The sequence below is a fragment of the Trachinotus anak genome, unplaced genomic scaffold (assembly GCF_046630095.1).
Source record: "Trachinotus anak isolate AG129_WGS33_773 ecotype Australia unplaced genomic scaffold, CSIRO_AGI_Tana_v1 ptg000001l, whole genome shotgun sequence".
Lineage (NCBI taxonomy): Eukaryota > Metazoa > Chordata > Actinopteri > Carangiformes > Carangidae > Trachinotus > Trachinotus anak.
In genome coordinates, this window is record NW_027273852.1 from 23,586,060 (window position 1) to 23,610,266 (window position 24,207).

The following is a 24,207-nucleotide window of genomic DNA, read 5'->3' on the forward strand; positions in this document are numbered from 1 at the left end:
ATGTGTGGGTGTCATACATGGTGGTTGGATCACTCTTCCTGAGAGGTGTCCTTACTCTACAGTGAGTAGAGCGTACTTTCCCTGGAAGTATAGACTAACACTATGGACTAGGGTTACAAAGTTATTTCAATGCTTCATTAAGTCATCTGAAATTCATACAAAGATGAAACAAAGTGTCCCCAACATAAAATAACACGTCTGTGTCATGTTGTTGCAGCAGTTGTTGATCTTCTCCCATGTTTTGTCTCAGACTTTTCTTCCTTTTGTCTTGCCCCTTTGTCTCTGGCTTGTCTACAGGTAAGCTGTCACATGGGAGCAACAGATTTCTGTGTAATGGGTGGCTTTGCCCCCCCCCCCCCCTCTGGTCTGATCTCATACACAGGCATGTCAGGGCTCTTTTGACTCACCACCACGTACACGGCATCCTCTGGCAACAACAGAACAATGTAACACGTACACATACTTCTTAGGCAAGGGCAAGGCAAAGCACAAACACCCGTCCGTCACCAGTTGTGAGATGGGTTGGAGGATGTAAGCAATGCAGAGAGGCTCAAGCAGGTGACACATGCAGACACTGCTATTGTTGCTAAGTTGGGACCACAGTAGCTTTTCAATCCTCCAGGTCCCAAGTGAACACGGTGTCTCTGCAAAATATGCCCTCACAAGCACTAAACCCACCAAGAGATCACACTGACACTCACTCTGCCATCCCACAACCACCCAGCAACCACCCACACATGCTCACTATGTGCATTCACAGTGCCGAAACAAGCTTATCTGTCTCATTGGGAGAAGATGCATGGTCCAGTGCCACCAAGACAATGTAGCAACTGAGGCTCTATGGGACACTGGAGCTCAGTCAAGCCAGATACAATACCTCCCACACAGCAACGTCAGGACATTGCTGAACTTCTGGGTACAAACCACTGGTAGCAGTAGCTACAAATGGGAGTGAAAATCCATATGATGGGTGGATAGAAGTAGAGTTTTACTTGGACTTGCGGCCAAACAGATAACCACCTCATCCATCTGTGCACCTGTGGGAACCAAGTTTGCAGGACAAAGTATGTTGTTTCTTCCACATAAGACATCACAGCTGCCTGAGGATCTTGTCATCCAGGAGGGACTGTTCACTGACAGTGAGAGGAGGGTGGTGCATATTCCAGTCTCAATAGCCAACACCAACAAGCATGACGTCACCTGAAATCCTCACACCATTCTGAGGCACCTGGAAGAAATTAAAGCAGCGTACCCCATTGCAGTGGAGTCGCCTGGTGAGACAGTAATTGCAGCAGCGCAAAACACCTTGCAGCCTTCCATCCAACTAAATGAGATAACCAGCAATGCACAACACAGACACAGACCATCTCAGTGGGATCCTCCTGATAACCTTGACCACCTCTTTTGGTGCATTCCCACTTTGAACATGCACATCACACATGACACTACACCTGTTCAGAAGACCTACATATCAGTGCCCAAGCCCCTGCATCAAGAGGTGAAGGATTATCTCCAAGATCTTCTGAACCGTGGGTGGATTTCAGAGTCAAGGTCACCATACTCCTCTCCCATCGTCTGTGTTTGCGAAAAGTCAGGTGGACTGAAGCTGTGCTGTGATTATAGGGAACTCAACAGGAAGTCAGTGCCAGACAGACAGCCAATTCCCAGAAATCAAGATATGCTAGACTCTCTGCATGGCTGATCCTGGTTTTCAGTTCTCATTCAGGTCAGACGATATTACCAGGGGTTCCTGGACCCTGAGAGTCGCCCCCTCACAGCGTTTATAACACCCTGGGGCAGCTGTTGAAAATCTAAGACTCCACCCTGTCGGGATGGACACGCCTCCTCCTGAGGTGATAAAGGCCCACCCTCAAACTCCAGCCCTCTCTCCTTTCCCTCCACATCAGACAAAGGTACCAGAGACCAAAAGAACCGGAGACATATCCTTACCTTAAAAGCATTTAATTGTGGATGTATTAGTGGGTTAAGTTCAATGTCTTTATTGATTGTTTTATTTTCCTGAACTTGATATTTATGTTCTCTTCTATTTTTCCTGTACAGGAAATCATCCACCACCCTTTGTTCACCACTTTACTTTTTTTCAGTTACAAATAAATAACTGTACTGATCTCTGGATCGAGTGTTTTAATGTGCAGACCCCATTGTTGTTCCACTACCACACCCCCAACATATAGTTTTTTCAGCCACCATCAACAGTGGGTGAGCTGAGCACAGTCCTGGGTTTCCTCTCCTACTACAGGGGCTATATCCCAGACTTATCCAAGGTGGTAAAACTGCTCTACCAGCTGCTGACCCTGCCTCCAGACAGAGCCTTGCCACCTGTGTCCAAAAGCAAAGGAAAAGTGAGTAGTACAAGGCACAAGGGCCACCCACCACCCAGCACACCCATCAGATGGACTCAGAGCCACCAGGATGCTTTAAATAATCTAGCTGACTGTCTAACACCGCCACCTATTTTAGGTTATCCTGACTTTGCAGAGTAATTCCTTCTCCTCCATAATGCCTCACAAGAGGGCTTGGGGGCAGTGTTATATCAGAGACAAGCAGGCAAGATGAAGGTCATAGCCTATGGCTCATGGACATTAACACCCCCTGAGAAACATGTATCATAAGCATTCTGGGAAGCTAGAAATCCTCGCCCTCAAATGGTCAATTTGTGAACACTTCAGAGACTATGCCCCACATTTTATCGTCTATCCAGATGACAACCCCCTAACATATGTTCTTAACAACAGCAAAACTTAATACAACAGGCTATCGCTGGGTGGGTGAGCTGGCCGACTTCAACCAGGCAAGAGGAATGCTGATGCTGATGGACTGTCACAGCTAACCCTTGACATTAACCAGTACATGGCTCAGTGCCCAGCAGAAGTAAAGCAGGATGTTATTGGAGCTGCTGTGGAAAGCACAGTACAACAGAGAAACAATGCTTTTCCTGAGACAACTGTAGTCAGCCAGTGTGCCATCAATTCAGTGCAAGACACTACATACCTGTCTGCTGGGAAGTGTCTTTCAACAGATGATATCAGAGTGAGTCAGGAGCAAGATCCTTGGTTATGATCCATGGATATGAATACTTTCTTGTGGTGATGGACCAATTCACACGCTTGGCACAAGCTTATGCAACTAAGAACAAGTCAGCAAAAACAGTGGTGCAAAAAGTCTTCAATCACTTTGCCTTTGACATCTATTTTCCTGCAAAGCCGCCCATTACACAGAAATCTGTTGCTCCCATGTGACAGCTTACCTGTAGACAAGCCAGAGACAAAAGGAAGAAAAGTCTGAGACAAAACATGGGAGAAGATCAACAACTGCTGCAACAACATGACACAGACGTGTTATTTTATGTTGGGGACACTTTGTTTCATCTTTGTATGAATTTCAGATGACTTAATGAAGCATTGAAATAACTTTGTAACCCTAGTCCATAGTGTTAGTCTATACTTCCAGGGAAAGTACGCTCTACTCACTGTAGAGTAAGGACACCTCTCAGGAAGAGTGATCCAACCACCATGTATGACACCCACACATTGCTATACAGAGTATGGATGAGAAAATAGCACCTGACATGTGGTTTCTGTGTAATTAAATAATAAAAATATTTAATAACTCTTTGAATGACTCATTATTGTCCATTTAAAGATGTAGGCCCTATATTAAGCCTATTACATTACTGTATTGTTTGTGTTTTGTCCTGGGATGACACTATGTACAAGATTTCCATGGATGTGCATTTGTGCATTTGAAAGAGGTAAGTTTGGTTTGTATTCCAGCCAGACTGTTATGAGCAAATTTCCATAATATAGATCAATTTCTCTTATTCCAAATCATGAAGCTTGCCTGCTGACACGTAGCCTACACAAAACTGTCACAACTGCAAAGAGCAAAAGCATTTGTTTATTTGGCACAGTACAACACTTAAAAAAAGAAGAAAGAAAACAGACAGCTGTTGGCTATCGTTTATTTTGTTTAAATGGGTGAGGGTTAATGTGCAATGCTCAGCTGTCAGAAATTAAAAGCTTGCCTCATCTCTTGTCATGTTTTGGCTGTGATCACGTTTTTGTAGGCTATTCCTCACAGCTCTCCATTAAATCAACCTGCTCCTCCCGGCTGAAATCACAGGCGCAGCTCATCACCGCCGTGATACTAGTTCGGTCTGACCGGGTATTTGGGTTTTGTTGAGCCGCATCATGAACACAGAGCCTGGCTGTGTTGGCCATCATCCCCCGTAGTAAAGCACAGGTCTACTATTCATGTAAATACTGCGCCACCCTGTGGCTAAACATCAACTGCACTTAAGTCATAAATTCTCATTTTCAAAATCATTAGCCTGTTTGGCAGGGAACGTATAGCCTAGCTAATTAGGGTAAAGTTTTTCCACAAAGTGCATTCACACACTCAACTAAATGTGAACCATGTGTAGAAAGAGAACGGTAGTCTATAATATATGCTAAGAGGTTAGCACCAGCACGCTAAACTATTATTTTGACGGTTTTACACTTCACTTCCGCTTCCGGTCTGTCCGCCGTCATATTCATAAATAAGAAACGAAAAACAAAAAAATGAATTTGCAAAGACCAAATTTCGGCCGTTATTTGGTTTTGGTTTTTTCGTTTTCTCGTTTTTTGATGCTGACAGCAAAAACCGTTTTTCCGTTTTTGGTTTAAAACGAAAAAAGGAAAAAGGGGCGCTGTTTCTGTTTTTTCATGTTTTGGTTTTGACAGAAAGACGGATTATACTTTGATACCCGGACCGCGCACAGACTGCTGTTGTTTGTTTCCTTTTTATTTTTTTCATCTTTCTGATCCGACATAAATCGCTGTGCAATCAGCTGATTTTACGTTCTGTGACAAGCACGCCGACTTTGTTACAGACTGAACAAAGTACACCGTCCCTCATCTGTGAGGAATGCAAAGACCTCTACATTGGAGAAACGAAACAACCACTGCATAAACGCATGGCCCAACACAGGAGAGCTAACTCCTCAAGCTTGGACTCTGCTGTCCACTTACATCTTAAGGAGAAAGCCCACTCCTTTGAGGAGAGCAAGGTTCACATCCTGGACAGAGAGGACAGGTGGTTCGAAAGAGGAGTAAAAGAAGCCATCTATGTGAAAGTAGAGAAACCATCCCTCAACAGGGGAGGAGGCCTCAGACACCACCTATCTCCAATTTACAATGCTGCCCTTTCATCCCTTCCCAGGAGATTCAACAATTTAACCTCTAAGAGAAACAACTGTTCACAAGTGGCATGTGACTCCAACGACTGTCGTTATAACACAATAGAGCTCTAACGAAGTCGAAACCAACTCTCCACCAAGACAGTAACTCTAACGACTGTCGTTGGCACATGGAGCACAAAGAGAACCAATGACATCATCAGCCTTGTGAAAACCCCTCCCAGAGGTTAAATACCTGGGTCTCCACACCAGATAGTTGGACCAGTCCCAGCCTGGTCAGGTGATGAACTGATGAAGCCTCTTGGATGAGAGGTGAAACGTCTTCCTACAAATAACCAAGTCCAGTTGCTTTCGATTTAAAACTCCTTTGAGATACTATGACCTGGACAAATGAGAATATTCACAGGCTCCCTCATCTGTGATCTTCCCGCTGCCGCCGAGGAACTCATCACAGCCAAGGACCGAGCTGTGGTTAATCAGAGCGGACTTTCTTTTTCTAACTCCGAAGGATCGGAGCAACGCAAAGCAAGAGGCTGATGTAGGGCCAGAGACACCATTAGTGTAGTGTGTTGTATTTTGCTAATCTGACTTATAAGTGCTGCATATCCTGTTGTTTTAGATCGTTCACTGTGATCAGTATAAGTATAAGTAATAAGCCAAATTTCACTATTTAAAGGACCAATATCCGACTAGATGAACTCTGGTTCTCTGGCTCCATTATATTGTGTAGTGATATTGTGGTGATTATTAACTGTGGTGACGACCTCTTGTGGACTCTTTCCTGTCTTCACCTTTATTCTCCCTCTTTTCTCCCAATCACCTCATCTACATCTCACTCACATTAAAGATGCCCTAGGGTGTGATCGCGTCATAACACATAAAGCTCAGGGGCCCCTCCCTTTGTTCTCGTTGTTCACACCATTCACACCCTGCGGCCAGCTGCCATCTTGGCTCTAGCGAGTACGTCTCCCTTACGTCACGCTGCCGCCATCTTGGTTCCTACTGACACATCACTCACGTGACTTTGCCATCATCTTCTCTCCCTCCCTCTCTCTCTCCCTCTCACACACACACACACACACACACACGGTTGTTACATATGTGTTTCGCCTGTAATCATCTAGTTAGTAATCAATGTTTGTTTTAGTTCTAGTTGAATTACAATCGGTTTAATATCAAGTAATGTTATTTTGAATAATTATTACCTTTATTAATAAATCCTGTTATAATTTAACTTGTCGTTGTCTGTGATTATTGTGACTATATTTGTGACAGCTGGATTCACGACAGTCAGTGCTCGAATTTACCCTTCAATTAACCTTCTGAGACTGTATTTTGAGCCATCAATTTGGTCATTGGTCCCTGGTGACAGGGTGGTGCCCCAAGGTTACTACTTGTAGTAAATATTTATATATACACTACCGGTCAAAAGTTTTAGAACACCCTAATTTTTCCAGTTATTTATTGCAATTCAAGTCGTGCAAGTCCACTGAATAGCTTGAAATGGTACAAAGGTAAGTACTGAACAGCCAGAGGTTAAAAAAAAAGGTTTGGTTACCCAAAACTGAAAAATAATGTACATTTCAGAATTAAACAAAAAGGCCTTTTTCAGGGAACACGAAGTGGGTTAACAATTTAAAGCTGTTCTGCAGCAATGAAGGTTGAATCTGCCTTGAAAGCTGGTGCTACTAATTCCCACAGGTGTTCCAACTTTTCTTGAGTACATACAACCCCCTCTGTCTGCATAAAAGCAGTGTTGGAACACACTGTGGTACCAGACCCTCATGAGCATCAGGTGAACAGTATTGTACTGCAGAAATGGAAGAGAGACAGACCATCATAACACTTAAAAATGTAGGTCTTTCCTACAGGGAAATTGCAAAGAAAGTCAAGGTGTCAGTGAGTACAGTTTTCTTCACCATCAAAAGGCACTCAGAAACTGGGGGAAACTCTGACAGGAAGCGGTCTGGCAGACCCAAAGCCACAACTGAATCAGAGAACAAGTTTCGGAGAGTTAACAGGTTGCGTGATAGGTGGCTCACAGGACAACAGCTTCAAGCACAGCTTAATAGTGGTCGTAGTAAGCAAGTCTCAGTTTCAACTGTGAAGAGAAGACTTCGAGCTGCAGGTTTGACAGGACGAGTTGCAGCAAGAAAGCCATTGCTAAGATGTCAGAATAAGACAAAGAGGCTCTCCAGGGCCACGAAACACTGCCATTGGACTACTGAAGACTGGAAGAAGGTATTATGGACTGATGAATCAAAATTTCAAATCTTCAGTTCATCACACAGGATCTTTGTACGCTGTCGAGTAGGCGAGAGGATGGTTCCACAGTGTGTGACATCAACTGTCAAACATGGAGGAGGAAGTGTGATGGTCTGGGGCTGTTTTGCTGGATCCAGGGTCGGTGACTTGTACAGAGTGAGCGGCACCCTCAACCAATACGGCTACCACAGCATTCTGCAGCGCCATGCAATACCCTCTGGTATGCGCCTAGTTGGTCAGAGGTTCATCCTACAGCAAGATAATGACCCAAAACACAAATCCAAGCTATGCCAAAACTACCTCAGGAAAAAAGAACAAGATGGTAAGCTTGAAAACATGGAGTGGCCAGCACAGTCTCCAGACTTAAACCCCATTGAGCTGGTTTGGGATGAACTGGGCAGAAGAGTGAAAGCCAAGCAACCTACAAGTGCCACACATTTATGGAAACTTCTGCAACAGACTTGGGAAGAACTTTCTGAAGAATATTTGATTTCTATTGTAGAAAGAATGCCACAAGTGTGTTCAGCTGTTATATCTGCCAAAGGGGCTACTTTGATGAGTCAAAAGTTTAGAATACATTTTGGTCTATAAATTGATTCCATGATTTCTTTTTCAACTCAAATTGCTTATTTGTTCTATGCTTTCATTTCAGAGTGCAATGACACAATAAACTGAATAATTTTCAGTAAAAAACTGGAAAAAGTGTGGTGTTCTAAAACTTTTGACCGGTAGTGTATATTGGTGATTATCCCTGAGCGTTTAAAAGTTACAGCAAGTTGACAAAAGTTTGTCAAGCCAATCATGGAAAAACAATATTTGATATCTCAAACCTAATATGTGGGCTGTATCCAGGGTCGTCAAAATATGATACGTACTAAGTTTGGTGACATTTGGGTGAAAGATGTAGGAGAGGGAATCATCCACTCCAGAGACACCAGGAATTCTTTTCTACACCTCTCTATTGTTGGACATCAGCCAACACATTTTACAATATTTGTTGAGTCATTTCTCACCTCATGGTGTCACTGCCAGGTTAGGAAGATAGGTGAGTAACTGAAGTTTGGAGAAGCTGTGTCACTGATGTAGCTAGATATTTATCATGTTTCACCATGTTTTGCTCACACCTAAAAAATCTATATAAAATCAGCTGTTAAAGAAAAAGAACCACAGCACCTACTTCCTAAACATGCTGAGTATCGTAAAACTTCAATTTACTGGCCTAATGTGGCTGCACATTTTGTCAAATAAACACAGGTCTCAATTAGACAACTGGTTCTAACTGAACTGCCCAGTTCTTTGATGTATTGTCATGAGAGTGAAAATAGGCTAGCGGTATTTTGATATGAGTCTCTCTCACTTTCTCTCTCTCACTCTCTCCCTCTGTGGATGCAGTGTCTGTCAGAGCTAATTTAAATGAATGCTTTGTAATATGTTATTTGATAGCCTGGTAATATTTATACAAGTAATATTCATACTGATTTAATTAACCAATTTGCTGTGCATGAGTTTTGTGTGAAAGGAATTAAAGGCCTGTCCCATGTAGATGCCTGTTCCAAATACAGGCTTCCTGAATTCAAGGACCAAAGCAAATAAAAGCCTGGGCTATTCATTGAAGTTTTACGGCATTTTAGTTTTGACACCATGTTTCTAGCTGCACTAGTGTAGGACTGATGGTGTGTCAAAAAAATGTACAGAGGAGAAGAGAATGGTGGAGGAGGATTACAAAAGATTGTTGCGTTGGCAAAAATCACACAATAATGACACTGACTGCTCCCATTGCCCCAGTTCATGCTGATCAGCATTCAGACACACCTGTTCCCACTGTGCCACATGATGCCCAGGCTCTCACACACACATTTCACACACACCACACAGACACACACACACACACCAGATTAGCATCCAGCTGAGTTTTAACCCCTGCAGGTTTTAGCTGGACCTTTTCTAAACCACAGCAAAGCTAATCAAATCCTGAGTCACAGAACAACCACCTTGGAAATAGAAAGCAGTAGTTGTTTGTGTTGTTCTGCCTTCACAAACCAGTGACTTCATACACTGTCACCTCTCAGCCATTAGCCACTCAGCTGAAGCTTGGATGAGGCTGTGGCTGTTGGTTTAACTATGCTGAAGCTTCTTCTCTTTATGTTCACAGGTGCTCTCACAGACATTAAAGTACGTGACCCACAGAAATGCTCTGCAGTCATAAACTGAGCCATGAAGTTTAAACTGACACAGAGAGATAAAAAGTCCCATAAAGGTTAATGTTCTCCTCTCAATGAAAACATGAAGTGAGGTCATGATATTGAAGCAGACAGAACATGAAAAAAAATCTGACAGAGGCTGATCCTGACAATAGCTGATCACAGCGCAGGAGGTTGTCTGTTTGTCAAGCTACACATAATTAAATATGACTCAGCTATACCAAAAACAACTAAAATATAGATTAAATGAAGGAGTTTGTGGTGGGAGGCCTGTGTAAGTCTGTACATTATATGACTTTCATTTACCACAGCTGATAGAGCCTGTCACCAGTAACTTACAGTGTTAATTCATGCTATGTGCAGTGTTGGCATCTCTGCACTGCAATGAGTTGATGTACAGCACACACAGCTACAGGCTGTTAAAAGTGGCCCATATTCTAGAAAACATAAAACCTTCAGCACTTCACCTGTGCACAGTTATCTCACTTAGTCCTTTGTTTTACTTTGTGTTTCTGTCTCAGTGTTAGTTAAAGTTAAGTCCATAAACACATCATCTCTGTCTGTCTCTATTTCAACTGCTCATCCCATCGACTTCAAGCTTTGCAGGTGTATTTATGAGGCAATAAGTGCCGTATAATCTCATCTGTAATTCATCCAGTCACAATTGATTCACAGTTGATTTTATGATCTTACCTGGCAAAGACCTGATGACCCTTTTCTGACACTTTCTGACACAATTCAGTCATTGATTGTCTTACACACATTTTCTCCTTAAGAACGGGTGTTGTGCCACATGATCTCAAATTTGCTAAAGTTATACAAATATACAAATCAGATGACCATGATACTTTCACAACTTAAACTTATCGATGCCATGCTCCATGCTACCTTGTTTTAAAGTTTTAAAAATCTCATTTATGCTCTCAAAGCATTTGGTTCAGAACAAAATCCTATACAAACATCAATATGGTTTTCAAAAAAGATTTTGATTGGCACTGATACAGCTTGATTTCTATTGCCTGGATGAAAAGAAGTGCACTCAGCATCTTTTTAGATGATCATTTGATACTGCTAACCACAACATTCTTATTTCCAACCTTAACAAATATGGACTGCAGGATGTTGCACTGAAATGGCTGGGTCATTGTTTAGACCAGCCTTTCTCAGACTTTTTTCAGTCAGGGCACCTTTCAAAAGTGCATAAAATCTCAAGGTACCCCAGTGTAAAATATGATTAAAAATGACACTGCATAGCCTAAATGTAAATGCAAATGTCCTGTTTATTTAGACGGGACAGTAATGAACAGAGCATAATACGAACTGTAAATAATAATAATAATAATAATAATAATAATAATAATAATAATAATAACTTTATTTATATAGCATCTTTAAAAACACAGGTTTACAAAGTGCTTCACAAAACAAATCAGAGACAAATCACAAATGCCATAAAACCATAAGGGGTGGACCGCCCAAGCGATACAGCAACACAGGCAATACAAGAACCCAACAACAAATTGAGACCAGGAGAACTCAAATACACACCCACACACACACACACACACACACACACACACACACACACACACACACACATACACACAGGAGAACTCAAATGAAGTGCAGGATGCAGTTAAAATAAAATAAAAATAAATAAAATGAGATACAATAAGATAAGAAAAAGATGCATGTTAAAAAATGCACCAGAGATAAGCAGGAATGTTTCTTTCCATCATAGTGCTTGTTTCCATCCGTGCCATACGCGCACGCACACACACCCCCACATACATACACACACACATACACACACACACACACACACACACACACACACACACACACACACACACACAAAAACAATAATCCGCAATGAGAGAGGAAGAGAGAGAGAGGTCTACATGCGCGCTGCGCGCAGGCATGCGCTCACACACAAATAAGCCGCAAATGAAAGAGAGAGAGAGGGGAGAGAGAGGAGGGGGTGTGACTCACCATCAATGGGAGACGTGAGCCTGGTGCGACGCACACAACCGCCCTATCCTGGCAGGGCTAGATGAGAGGCAGACACGGAGCTCCTGGTCCACAGTCCTCAGTCGCTCCCTGTACTTGTTCTTGATGTATGTTAGGCTTGAAAAGCTCAGTTCGCACAGATAAGTTGTGGAGAAGGGTAGCAGAATAGCAACAGCGCTACTTGAAGCCACTGGGTACTCTTTTTCCACTGATATCCAAAACCTGTCCAATTCCATGTCTCCAAATCTCATTTTCAATGTGCGGTCTTCCCTGATCTCCATCAGTTGCTCCTGTGTTGGCAGTGACCAGTCCTTTGCGCTCTCCAGTGCGCTTGGACTCCAAGGATCACGGACCCAGTCAAACTGTGCATAAGACTCTGATGGAAAATAATGATTAAATCGCTCGTCGAGAGATTTCAGATGCTGGGCTATGAGGTCAGAAAGTGTGCTGCTGTTTACATGCACATTGCACAGGGGAAACATATCCAGCCTGCCCTGTTCCACAAAGGAACGCCAGAGTGTGAGTTTAGATCTGAAGCCACGCAGTTTGTCAGACGAGGAGAGGAGATTTTCTTCTTTGCCTTGCATTTTAATGTTCAGCTCATTGAGGTGCTTAAAGATGTCAGCCAAATACGCTAGTTTTACGCACCATTGCTCATCTGTGAACAGCTCTGCATGTGCAGATTTCTCTTCTGTCAAGAAGACTCGTACAATCGGCCCAAAACCTTCCCTCGTGAGAGCCAGCGGACTGCCGTGTGCAGCAAGAAGCTCTGATGCTCTGCCCCCATTTCCTCGCACAGAATCGAAAACAGGCGGCTCTTTAACGGGCGCGCCTTTATGAAATTAACAATGTCCACTGCTCTGTCAAGTACGTCCGAAAGTTCATTTGGGAGCGTCTTTGCAGCAAGTGCCTCTCTGTGAAGGAAGCAGTGGGTTGTTCGGATGTCTGGGTTTTGCTCTTTGGCCCTGCTAATGAAACCTTTGGCACAGCCCGTCAATGCAGCCGCACCATCAGTACAGATACTAATACAGTTCTTCCAGCCCAATCCTCCCTTTTCAAGATACTCAGTTGTCACACGATAAATTTCTTCTCCTGTCGTTTTGTTTGGCAGTGGTTTGCAAAATAAAAAATTCTCTCCGATACGGTCCCCATCCACAAACCGAACATTTGCCAAGAGCTGAGCGTGCCCACTCACGTCTGTTGACTCATCAAGTTGTAAAGAAAAATGTCCACTTGTCTTGATTTTCCCCAAAACGACATCTTCAATATCCACAGACATGTCATTGATTCGCCTCGCTATTGTACAATCCGACAGCGGGACCTTTGCAATTTCTTTTGCAGCTTGAGGCCCTAGCATTTTGTTCACTATTGCTGTATATGCTGGCATAATTACAGTCTCTGCAATAGTGTGGGGCTTCTTTGTTTTAGCTACTATTTCAGCTACGAGGTAGCTAGCTTCCAGTGCTTTCTCCGAGACTTTTGGAGATTTAATCATCATTCGAACAAAATATTCAGCATCCTTGTCAGCATGTGATGGATGATTAGCGGTCATGTGTCTTTTAAGTTTGCTCGGTATCATCCCTTGGTTTGACAGTTTCATGCCACATATTAGGCACAAAGGTAGAGGGCATGCTGCATCCCCAGTACTGATGAAGCCAAATTGAAAAAACAATGTGCTGCGCAGTCACGTTGACCCCGGTGGGCTATTGACGTTGTGACACGTTATTGACAATGGGTACGTGAGACAGATTGTTATGGTTAATTTTATATATTTACTTATCTAAAATGAATTTACATTTTTATATTTTATTAATCCATTCATATGTAAAAAGAATGTACTATTTATGTATTCAAATATATTTATATATGATATGACCGATTTTTTTTTTTTAAATTAAATGTCAGAATAGGTAATTTTTTGGAGGCACTCCTGACACAGTCAGGGGGCACCCCTGTGTGCCGCGGCACCCACTTTGAGAAAGGCTGGTTTAGACCAGGGGTTCTTTCATCCCTCAGCTGCGGCTCTCTGTGGCTTTGGAAAATAAATAATGAGTATTTCATTTAAATTTATTTTATTTTAGTTCGTTAGTTTTTAAAATGTAATTCTAAATTTAAAGATTTTTTTTTGTCACTCAAAATATGAGTCAACCGCCAATGTGTGACACCCGCCGGCACATGATTTATTGAGCTTTTCGACCCCCGGTAATTTTGTTTTCTCTGTAGCAGTTCATTGATTTCATAAATGCAACACACTATAGTCTTTTTATACATAGCATAAAGGTAAAAAATGATATATGGAGTGTTATCTTCATTTTAGATGTCAAATGTTCTGTGGGAGATGGGTCCAAATGGCTCTTTGAGTGTTTAAGGTTGCCGACCCCTGGTTTAGACAATAGAGAACAATTTGTATCCAGAAATGGTCACACTTCAAATAGATAAAAATTGCCTTGTGGATTATCCCAAGTCTTGGTATTATTCTGATTTACATCAATGACTTGAACTTGGTTTGCAAAGAAAAAGGTTAAAGGTTACAGATTAAGATGAGGTAATGAAACAAACAGTTTCCTGTGTAAAACTGGCAAGCTTTTATGACAACAATGTCTCAATACTGTTGTTGTTCTTTCCTCCTGTCAGACAAGAATCATAATCCATTCATATTTCAATCATAACCTAGAACCCAACTATTATAGATACTTATCAGGTAAACAAAGCTGTTTTATTCATTTGTACAAATGACAGATGCTGTTATTTTTCCTGCAAAGACAGCCTCGATGTTTGGATAGTAAATTGCAATATGTGTTCAAACAAAAACAAAGCCTTTTAAGCCCACTGTTACACTTAAATGCTACTTCTTTTCATGTCATCCGTGCACTTGAACTGAGAAACATTTGACTGTATTGATGTGGGGGAAATAGAGCAACCACCAAGGCACTAGGAGAAAAAGTCAAAAGATCACCAAATCATTAATGACTAATGGATACTAATTAGCATCCATCCTCTGGAAACCATGAGTAATTAAAAAGTTAATGGCCATTCAGTCTGGACAAAAGTGAAAACCTTTTAAGCTGACATTTTCTACAGTCATGCCATGGCCATGAGGTGACCCAATCTCATTATACAATGGGTGCATTCCCAGCATTTCTTGTTAACTTGTGAAACAATTTTTTAAAGTTTATCACTAGAAAATCGAATTTAAACAACTCACTGTGTACTGGCTGGTGAATACAGGTGGGTGAAAAACCAGTATGAAGTAAAACCTAAAATCAAGAAGGTATTGCTGCACCTTGAGCCTCCAGAACAGCTTCATTGCTTCCATGTCAATGAATCTCCAGGTCTCTGAACTCTACTGACGGGAAAAACATTTGACCATAAAGTATTCTCTGATTTGGTGTTTTGATGATGGTGGTCGACATTCTTCCAAATTCTAGGTCTTCAATTTGTTGAGATCTGGAGAACATGAAGGCCATGAACGATGGGTTGACAAAGCCTTGTTGAACCCTTGAAGCTTTCAAGCCAACTGTGTTGAAGGTGTTCACATCTGACACATAGAAATACCACTATAAACACTTTGAGGGTCAATCACTGAATTTGGATGCAGCTCCTATCGTACCTAAAGTCTCTCTGTGAAAACATGCTAAAAATCTATTTACCTGTCTCTTATGTTGCAGGTATCAAACTGAAGCCCATTGTAATTTCCCAGCAGTCGTTGCTGGACATGACTGAGGTTGATTGGCTGGCTGTTGATGGATATCAGGCGTATGCAGCCCTGGAAAGCCAGAGTTGGGTTCTGACAGCTGGCTGGAGGACAGCCTGGGTGGAGATGACACACCATTAGCTTAACCTGCTCAAGAACAACAGAATTCACTCAAAAGTTATTTTTGATGGTGCATCTAGCAACCACATTGTCCAACCACATGTTACACATTTACAGACCTCCAAAGTAGAAGCTGCCTCTGGCTTCCAGTTGTTCCCACTTTTCAATGGTGGAGGTTGGCTCACTGTCCAGAGTCAGAGTGATCTGCAGACTTCTGGTGTCGAGACTTACAGAGTGCCACAGTCCATCATTGACTTTGTGACCTGGGGACAAAGTAAAGTACTTCACATCATTCAGGATGAAACAGAGTAGCTGTCTTCTTGTACGATAAAGACTCTGTCATGACAGCATCTAATGGAGTGAGAACTTGGTCTAAAATAATTTTATTTCAGTGAGTTGCTGCCTATTGGATTTGCTCACAGTGGAACATGAAATCTTTCACACAGAGGGAATTTTTACAGATATTCTTCCCGTTAACCCAAGGCTTCCACATATTTCTATACACAGAACAAGAGTTACAGATGTAACTAAGGTTCTATGAATTCTGGATGACTACCAGAGAAGGTATGTAATACCTGGATATGCATTGGAGGGCCAATAAAGTCATGTGTGACCTAGGTGATGCGAACAACATAATAAAGGTGCCCGTCAACCAGTAATCATCTACAGAATCTTCTTGTCTAGATTCCGAGTGAAAGTGAACTCTGGCGGTCATCAAGAATTCATATAACCTCAGTTACATCTGTAACTTTCATTCTCTTTCATTCTTTCTGACTGTCAGAGACAATATGTATTACCTGGATGACCCATACCAACAAGGTCACGAGGACTCCACACTCTCCGTGCCACGATTGCTACTAGAAAACTACTGTCGCCACTAGATGGGGAGCAGCAACACTAACCCTGTAAATGCAGGCGAAGGTACAGGAGGAAGCCCAAATAGCCACAGCACAGATGTCACTCAACGGAACACCCTCAAGGCAGCCCAAGAGGTGGAGAGACTCCTAGTTGAATGGTATTTCACAGGGGGGACCTGGAGGCCCCTGAATCTGTACGCATGCAAGATGGCATCAACAACCCAGTTTGAGAGCCTCAGTTAGGACAAGGCACAACACTTCCTGTGCCCACCATAACAGACAAAAAGTGCATCTGACTTACGAAACCCAACTGACACATCCATGTACTGTCTCAAAGCCCTGAGAGGATAAAGTAGACTGTTATCAGGATGCAGTTCCTCTGCCCCCGGCTGAGGAGCGAAGGCTGCCAAACTGATTGATATGAAAAGCTGAGAGCCACTTAGGAAGAAAAGAGGGGTTGGGCCACACAGTAACCCTAGACCCCTCAGAGTTCCAATATAAATGGACAGGGCATAAAGCTCACCAACATGCTTTGCAGATGCAACAGTGAGGAGAAAGAGATCCAGGGGTTCAAACAGTGGGGAAGCATAAGGACTCTAGGACTCGGTGACTCCCATGAAGCATACCATACAGCAACTGTCGGTGCCCTTCGGAAAATAACTCACCAGAGGATGTGACCCTGCAGTTTGACTATCCAGCAGAACATGCTGAGCCATAATGCCAACAACCTTAATGGAAGAGATTGAGAGACCCATATCCAGCAACATTTGCAAGCATTCAAGCAATACAGGCACAGAGCAATGTTCTGGGTCCACATCCTGATCTGTGCACCAACTGGAAAAAAGTTTCCACCTGTTGACATTCAGAGCCCTAGTTGAAGGTGCCCAAGTATTAAGTTCAGTCTAGATCACAGCCTGATCACACAAACTCAATAGTGGGCCAGGCCCTTCAAGGGCCAAACATACAGCTGAAGGTGATCTGAATGGGGATGCCAAATATGCCCTCCCAACTATGACAGGAGATCCTGTCTCACTGGGAGGGGCCAAGGCACATTCCTAAAAAATTTGTTAGAATAAAAAACAAATAAAGCTTTTAATTGCAGTGAAGTACTATTATGCTTTATCCAGTTTTAGCTTTAGCTAGTTCATGGCTACAAGAGACTGGGTTAGTTGTAACAACAATACACACACACACACACGCACACATACAGTGTTGCGGTGATACATACACTGTTTAGCAGGCACGTGTAACTAGTTTGTGTTAAAGTTTGAAAGAGCTCTGAGAAAAAGACAGAAATGTTAAAAATATTACAACCATCTCTGGTCTCCTCTTTACAGAACAGTGAAACATCACAAGGGGCCATGCAGCTGTGTTGTAACATTTATCAACTGTTTGATTTCTGCATGATGCCAGGTTGGAAACACAGCGTGTGCGATACTTTTGTTTTCTGTCACATTTCATGCCTGACATAGAGGAAACGAAGATTGCACTCTTTGTCCCAGCTGATGTGTGTTGAGATCCCTCAGTAACTGTGTGGACAGGAATTGAAGTTATTTCCTGCATTAAATGGACGAGTATTACACAGAGATTTTGACATGAGTTTTCCTCCTTTGTCTGTGCTTTGTGCTTAGCATTTAAACATACAGACAAACAGAGCAAATCCCAAGTGTCTCTCCTAATGTGACTGAGACACGGTCAGGCAATATGTCTCCACGCTGAGCGGCATGATAAGCCCCTGAATTTGTAGTACAGTGTCCTTAGTAATTACTTCAGCTGCAGCCTCAGTAACAAGAAATATTGCCAAAATAATAAAACTGCTATAATTATGTAGCAGATCATTATCACATTATCACATCATTATTTTACTGTCACTACAGAGCAGACTAAAAATAATCCCACTGATGACCTACTAAGCAATCAACCTCCCTCCCCCCTGTTCCTGACTGACGGAAGAACCACAATGAGATCCACCTGACTCCATCTGGCTCCTTCTGTGAACCCTGTTGTCTTTCCCGGACGGCTTCATTCTCATCTCTCACACTCAGTTCGTTCAAATTACATCCCACTTCTCTCCATCCCAGTATTCTTTTTATGTTTTATTATCCTTTATGACAGTAGCAAGCACATGAGTCCACAATTGAATGACAGAGAAGCAAAAATCATTGTAAGATTAAAAATGAAGAGAAACAAATTGGGACAGGAAGCTTCAATAAAATGTCTGTGTTGAGATAAAAAAAACTGGTGACCTGGGGGCTCTGATTAGGCTTGATGAATCTATATCAGGTGAGTAATTCACTAATATATGGTAATTAATGATTAGGAGTATTTTATAAATGGCCTCAATCTTGTGAACCAGATGTCACTGTTGAAACCATCACTTCTGACAATGAATCACAAGCACGAAAAGAAAATACAAAACTACAATACAAGGGTTAACTGCTGCTGTGATCAGACTGAAGAAACAGCTACTACATTATTTCAGGATTGACACTCTGACACTCATTCTCATCTCTCAGTCAAATCTTAAGACACAGCCATGTCTTACACATTCAGAGGTCATCACTGTCTCTGATGTCCGTCAAGAATTGATCTCTATAAATCATAAAGAAAAAAGAATAATAATAATTTGCCGTAGAATCATCACATTTTGAAGTTCTCCTCAGTATCATAGTGATCAGTGATGGTTGTCTCTACATCCAAGAGCTGACCACAGGTTTGACACTGTTAATGGTAAAATATCACCTGAGAAAACTGGGATCATCAGAGAAAACCAATACTGCTCTCTGGCTACATCACAACAGCACAGTTCACAGCATCATCCTCTTGAGGGCTTAAATTTTTTGTATCGTCATACTGAGTTAAATGACAGGAGTAGCAGCGAGGTCACAGAACAAATAATTATTACTGCAGTCCCCCAGAGATATAACAGTCTCATTGGGGGCCTGAAGAAATAACAGACACACAAACATCAACTCTCATCAACTGCTCGGTTTCTCCCACATGGACATTTGGACTTGGTTGTGCTGAATCGAGCAACATATTTTATGGATGGATGGATGGATGGATGGATGAATAGATAGATAGCTTTATTAATCCCAAGGGGAATTTGAGATTGTCCAGTACACTGTCTGTCATTTTGGCTATTTTTCTCTGTATTTTGTCATTTTACCAATAATTTAAAAAATATCTGGTTTTGTGATTTAAAAGGAAAATTATAAAACATGATTGAATGTTTTATTTCCACTGAAAACAACATGATGAAAACAGGTTTGACCGTGAGAAGTGAAGGAGGTGTCTGTCAGTGGCTCAGACTTAAAACCGGACCTGATTTTTGATGGTAAAGAGTTTTCTAGCTGTGATTCCTCCAACCGCCATCTGATAACTGGGAACTTGTGGTTCCCAGAGTTTGTAAGAGTAGAATGGGGGGCAGAGCCTTCAGCTATCAGGCTCCTCTCCTGTGGAATCAGCTCCCAGTGTGGGTTCGGGAGGCAGACACCCTCTCTACCTTTAAGATGTCCTGTTTAGTAAAGCTTATAGTTAGGGCTGGCTCGGGTATGTCCTGACCCATCCTTTAGTTATGCTGCTATAAAGCTAGACTGCTGGGGGATTCCCATGACTCACTGGGCGCTTTCTCTCTCTCTCTCTCTCTCTCTCTCTCTCTCGATTACTTTATACCATTAACTTTGTATTTTTTTTCTCTCCCGTAGTTTGTGCTTCTCCTCTCTCTCCCTCTCTCTGTCCTCATTCTGCAGGTCTCTCTGCCTCTGGAGCAGCAGGATCCAGATCCACCACTACTCATCTTTACTATTAACCACTGTTATCTGTCATCATTATTGATAACACCATTACCTCTCTCTCTCTCTCTTTTCTCCTCTCTCCTCCCCCCACCCCCCTTTTTTATCTTCTCCTAGACCCAACCGGTCGAGGCAGATGGTCGCCCACCCTGAGCCCGGTTCTGTTGGAAGTTTCTTCCTGTTAAAAGGGAGTTTTTCCTCCCCCCTGTTGCCAAGCGCTTGCTCTTTGTGGGAACTGTTGGGTTTTTCTCTGTAGCAAAGTAAGATCTTGACCTGACCCTGTAAAGAGCCTTGAGATAATGTATATTATGATTTGGCGCTATACAAATAAAATTAAATTGAAATTGAAATTGAATAAGAGAGATGTAAATATCTCAACAGCTCTTGGATGGATTTCCATAAGGAGACATTCAAGCCCCCACTCAGGATGAACTGTGATCCCATGACTGACCATCATCAGGTCATTAGGTATTTGTCCAGTGCTTTATGACCAAACACAGAACTAATGACCTTCCCATCAGCTTCAGCTGTACTTAGTGTTTTGTACAAATCATTAAATGCGTGCCAACATTAGCATTTAGCTCTAACAGCCTCACAGAGCTTTTAGTATTGCTGAAGATGTTCAGTACTGTTTTATTTATATTTATGCGAGCTGGTTTCATCAGTCTAGTATCAGCTGGTTTCAGTGAGTGTCAGCTGGTCTCAATTTAGTGCCAGCTGGTTTCAATCTAGTATCAGCTGGTTTCAGTGTAGTGTCAGCTGGTTTCATCAGTCTAGTGTCAGCTGGTTTCAGTCTAGTATCAGCTGGTTTCATTTGTCTAGTGTCAGTTGGTTTCATCAGTCTAGTATCAGCTGGTTTTATCAATCTAGTATCAGCTGGTTTCAGCCTAGTATCAGCTGGTTTTATCAGTCTAGTAGCAGCAGGTTTCAGTCTAGTATCAGCTGGTTTCAGTGTAGTGTCAGCTGGTTTCATCAGTCTAGTGTCAGCTGGATGCAGTCTAGTATCAGATGGTTTCAGTCTAGTGTCAGCTGGTTTCAGTCTAGTGTCAGCTGGTTTCAGTCTAGTATCAGCTGGTTTCAGCCAAGTGTCAGTTGGTTTCATCAGTCTAGTATCAGCTGGTTTTATCAGTCTAGTAACAGCTGGTTTCAGTGTAGTGTCAGCTGGTTTCATCAGTCTAGTGTCAGCTGGTTTCAGTCTAGTATCAGCTGGTTTTAGTGTAGTGTCAGTTGATTTCATTAGTCTAGTGTCAGCTGGTTTCATCCTAGTGTCAGTTGGTTTCAGCAGTCACTTCTATGACATTCATGGGGCAGTAGTGGTGACTCTCTTCTACACAAAGTGACAAAGGTTTAGAGCTAAAATAACTTGATTGTACTTTCTTGTATGTTAAAATGAGCAGTTATCGTTACATGTGGCATCTAGTGCTGCATCATGTTTGTTGAGTGCCACTCCACAAATTAATTAATGTCAATATGCCTTCTTGGTATGAAACATAATTTTAATAATTACTCTGTTATTATAGTATTTTATTTATTTTTTTTTTTGTTTTGCTGTAATCTTTATTGTTCAAGATTGTTTGGAAAGATTTACTATTTATTTCTCTGCATAAACAACTCAAAATTACTACTGGGTTAAATTTGACTCGTAATACCACATTTTTTAAAGAAACATTTAAAAACTAAGGTTATACATTTCTTGTATTGTTGTCAGTAGGTCATTTTCAGCATGTAATGAGACCAAAAAAAGTATGTTTCACACATCTAAACTAGCAGGGTTACACATCCTGATGATGTAATAGAAACTGTCAATAGCCAAGTCCAACACAGTCAACAACAACAGCCTTCGATATAATTTTGTCTGGATATGAGAATAAAGTAAGCTATATAAACATATAGTGTGTGTGAGTGTGTGTGTGTGTGTGTGTGTATGTATGTGTGTGTCCTGACCAGCTGATGCCTCTGATCTCTGCTGTCCCAAGCTGTAGAGGGTCAGGAGGAGCTGGCTGCTGCTGATCTGCAGCTCCAGTCTCCAGGGCTCTGGGCTCAGTTGCACAGAGAGCAGCAGCCCTTCAGGGTTCCACGTCCTGAACTGGAAACGAACAGAGAAACCTGCCATGAGGGCAGATGGTGCAGCTGCTGGAAGCGACAGGAAGCTGCTGCTGGAGCTCAGGAAGGTGCAGGCAACCAGGTGGGGCCAGGAGCACGAGAAAGTCACGTTTCCCTGGAGGAGGAGAGAGCCAAAGGATAATCTGATAGCTTGTCTGGCTGATGTCTGATTTATAGTACCCTGACAATGGTAGAGTAGAATCACCATTTCTCTGTCAACTATGATGCCACAGCTCCTTGTGCTTCCCTCTTGTCTCCAACTCCCCACCTTCTCACTGGCTGCTGGTTCACCTCCACACCTCCTATTATCTCATCATCTCATGTTCTGCCACATTCACTGGTCATCATGCTCTCTGTCACTCTGTATTGCATACTCTACCAGTTATTTCTCATGTTTCCACATGACAGTGACTAACTTTCTTCTCCTGTGTTTAGGATTCTCCTGTGTTTAGGATTCCTGCTTCTCTGTGGAGAGACCTCATCTATCCTCACATCTCAGCCAACCAGTCTCAGCCCCCTCACTCATCAGGCTGCCTGTCCCTTGCCTCATCTCCACCTCCTTAACCATCTGTTTTTGCATTTTTATTAGACCTGTGAATGCATCACCTTGTGTCTGTGTTTGGGTCCAGAAGAAACCAAACCTTAACAGTGGATGAGTAGAGTGTATGTAGAGCATAGTGGGGTAAAAGAACTAAACTCACCACAGTGTAAATCTGTGGCTTGCGTCTCTTTGCCAGGTCGATGATGTTGATGCCGTTGTAGTAGAGGTTTTCGATGCAGCCATGGAAGTTCTTTCTGAGGAAGGTGCCAGGCTTGCCAGGCAGCGGGATTCCTCCGAAGCTCAGCTTTAATGAAGACAAGTAAAATGCAAAAACATTATAATCTTATCACAATGACATTAACATTCTGTTCATTTATTTTATGTGACCTATGAATGCACCACCATGTTTTATAACCAGGAAGGACTGGGAAATAGGACTGTCTCATTGGCATCATTTGCCTGGTAGATCTCACTTTAATAATGGGGACAGTTCGGTTCATTCATTATATTTACATGTACATAGATAACGGAACTTCAGACAGCTTTCTCCAGTGAGCTGATTTCTCCAATGTCATGCAACTGATTTCTGTGGTCAGGTCAGGGATTATGGAAACCGGATTTCTGTGGTCAGATAGGGGATTATCTGTGGTGAACAGATTTATCATCTTTAAACAGTGTAATCTTTACCCAAAGCTTGTTGGTATGGGACATATAGAGCTATGTTGTGTGACACTGTTTCTGAAACTGGTAGATCCCCTTCGGGTTTGCTTCTAACAACCTGAGGAGACAAGCATTTTCTATAGAAACATGAATGGTAGTGGAACCATTCTTCAGTCTGAATGCTTGATAGGACTGACCTCATAGTCGACCTCCAGTGAGTCTCCCTCCCCTTTGGTTTGGAAGTGCTGTGTGTGGGAGTCCACTGTGAGGTTCACCTGCTTGTTGAAGCGCTCGATGACGACCGAGTGCCAGTGTTGGTCATCCAGCAGACTGCCCACTGTGATGGCAACACGACTGCTGCTGAACCTCAGTCTGGTGTTGTCTAACGTAAAGACAAAAAAACGCCTCAGTGAACAGTGATTCACGGAAGTAATTTACTCAGCACAAGGATTTGCAGGTGTAAGTTACAGGACTTGGTGTCACAAAACTTTTGATTTTTAAACTCCACTTTAATCTAAAATTCCCTTTCTAGTATTAATGAACTGACAATTATTGACAGATGGTGTGTATCACAACCTCATCATCAGCTCCATAAATACTAGAGCAGAAATATAGTTGAAAAAAAAATTGCATTACATTTGAAACAATTGTAAAATAGAAGCATCTTGATGAGTGATCTCAGTTTTTTGAAGAATTTGAGTAAAAAGTTTGATTTGTCCTGCTCTTGCTTCAATGACAGTATGAACTTGTGCTGCATGGTGA

At 42.2% G+C, this 24,207-nt stretch overlaps 1 protein-coding gene across 5 annotated transcripts in view; it reads right to left on the reverse strand.

Annotated features, from left to right (window-relative positions):
* LOC139625093 (contactin-associated protein-like 5) overlaps positions 1–24,207 on the reverse strand; it is a 141,131-nt gene that overhangs the window by 44,028 nt on the left and 72,896 nt on the right. For all 5 annotated transcript variants that reach the window (XR_011691834.1, XM_071484716.1, XM_071484745.1 and 2 more), the window contains exons 6-10: positions 23,643–23,827; positions 22,946–23,089; positions 22,086–22,359; positions 15,610–15,753; positions 15,327–15,486 (exon numbers count right to left, since the gene is read on the reverse strand). Coding sequence is in view for 4 of the 5 variants with exons in the window: in XM_071484716.1 (XP_071340817.1) it covers positions 15,327–15,486; positions 15,610–15,753; positions 22,086–22,359; positions 22,946–23,089; positions 23,643–23,827 (907 nt within the window). In the remaining variant the exon portion in view is untranslated. The remainder of the gene's footprint in view (positions 1–15,326; positions 15,487–15,609; positions 15,754–22,085; positions 22,360–22,945; positions 23,090–23,642; positions 23,828–24,207) is intronic.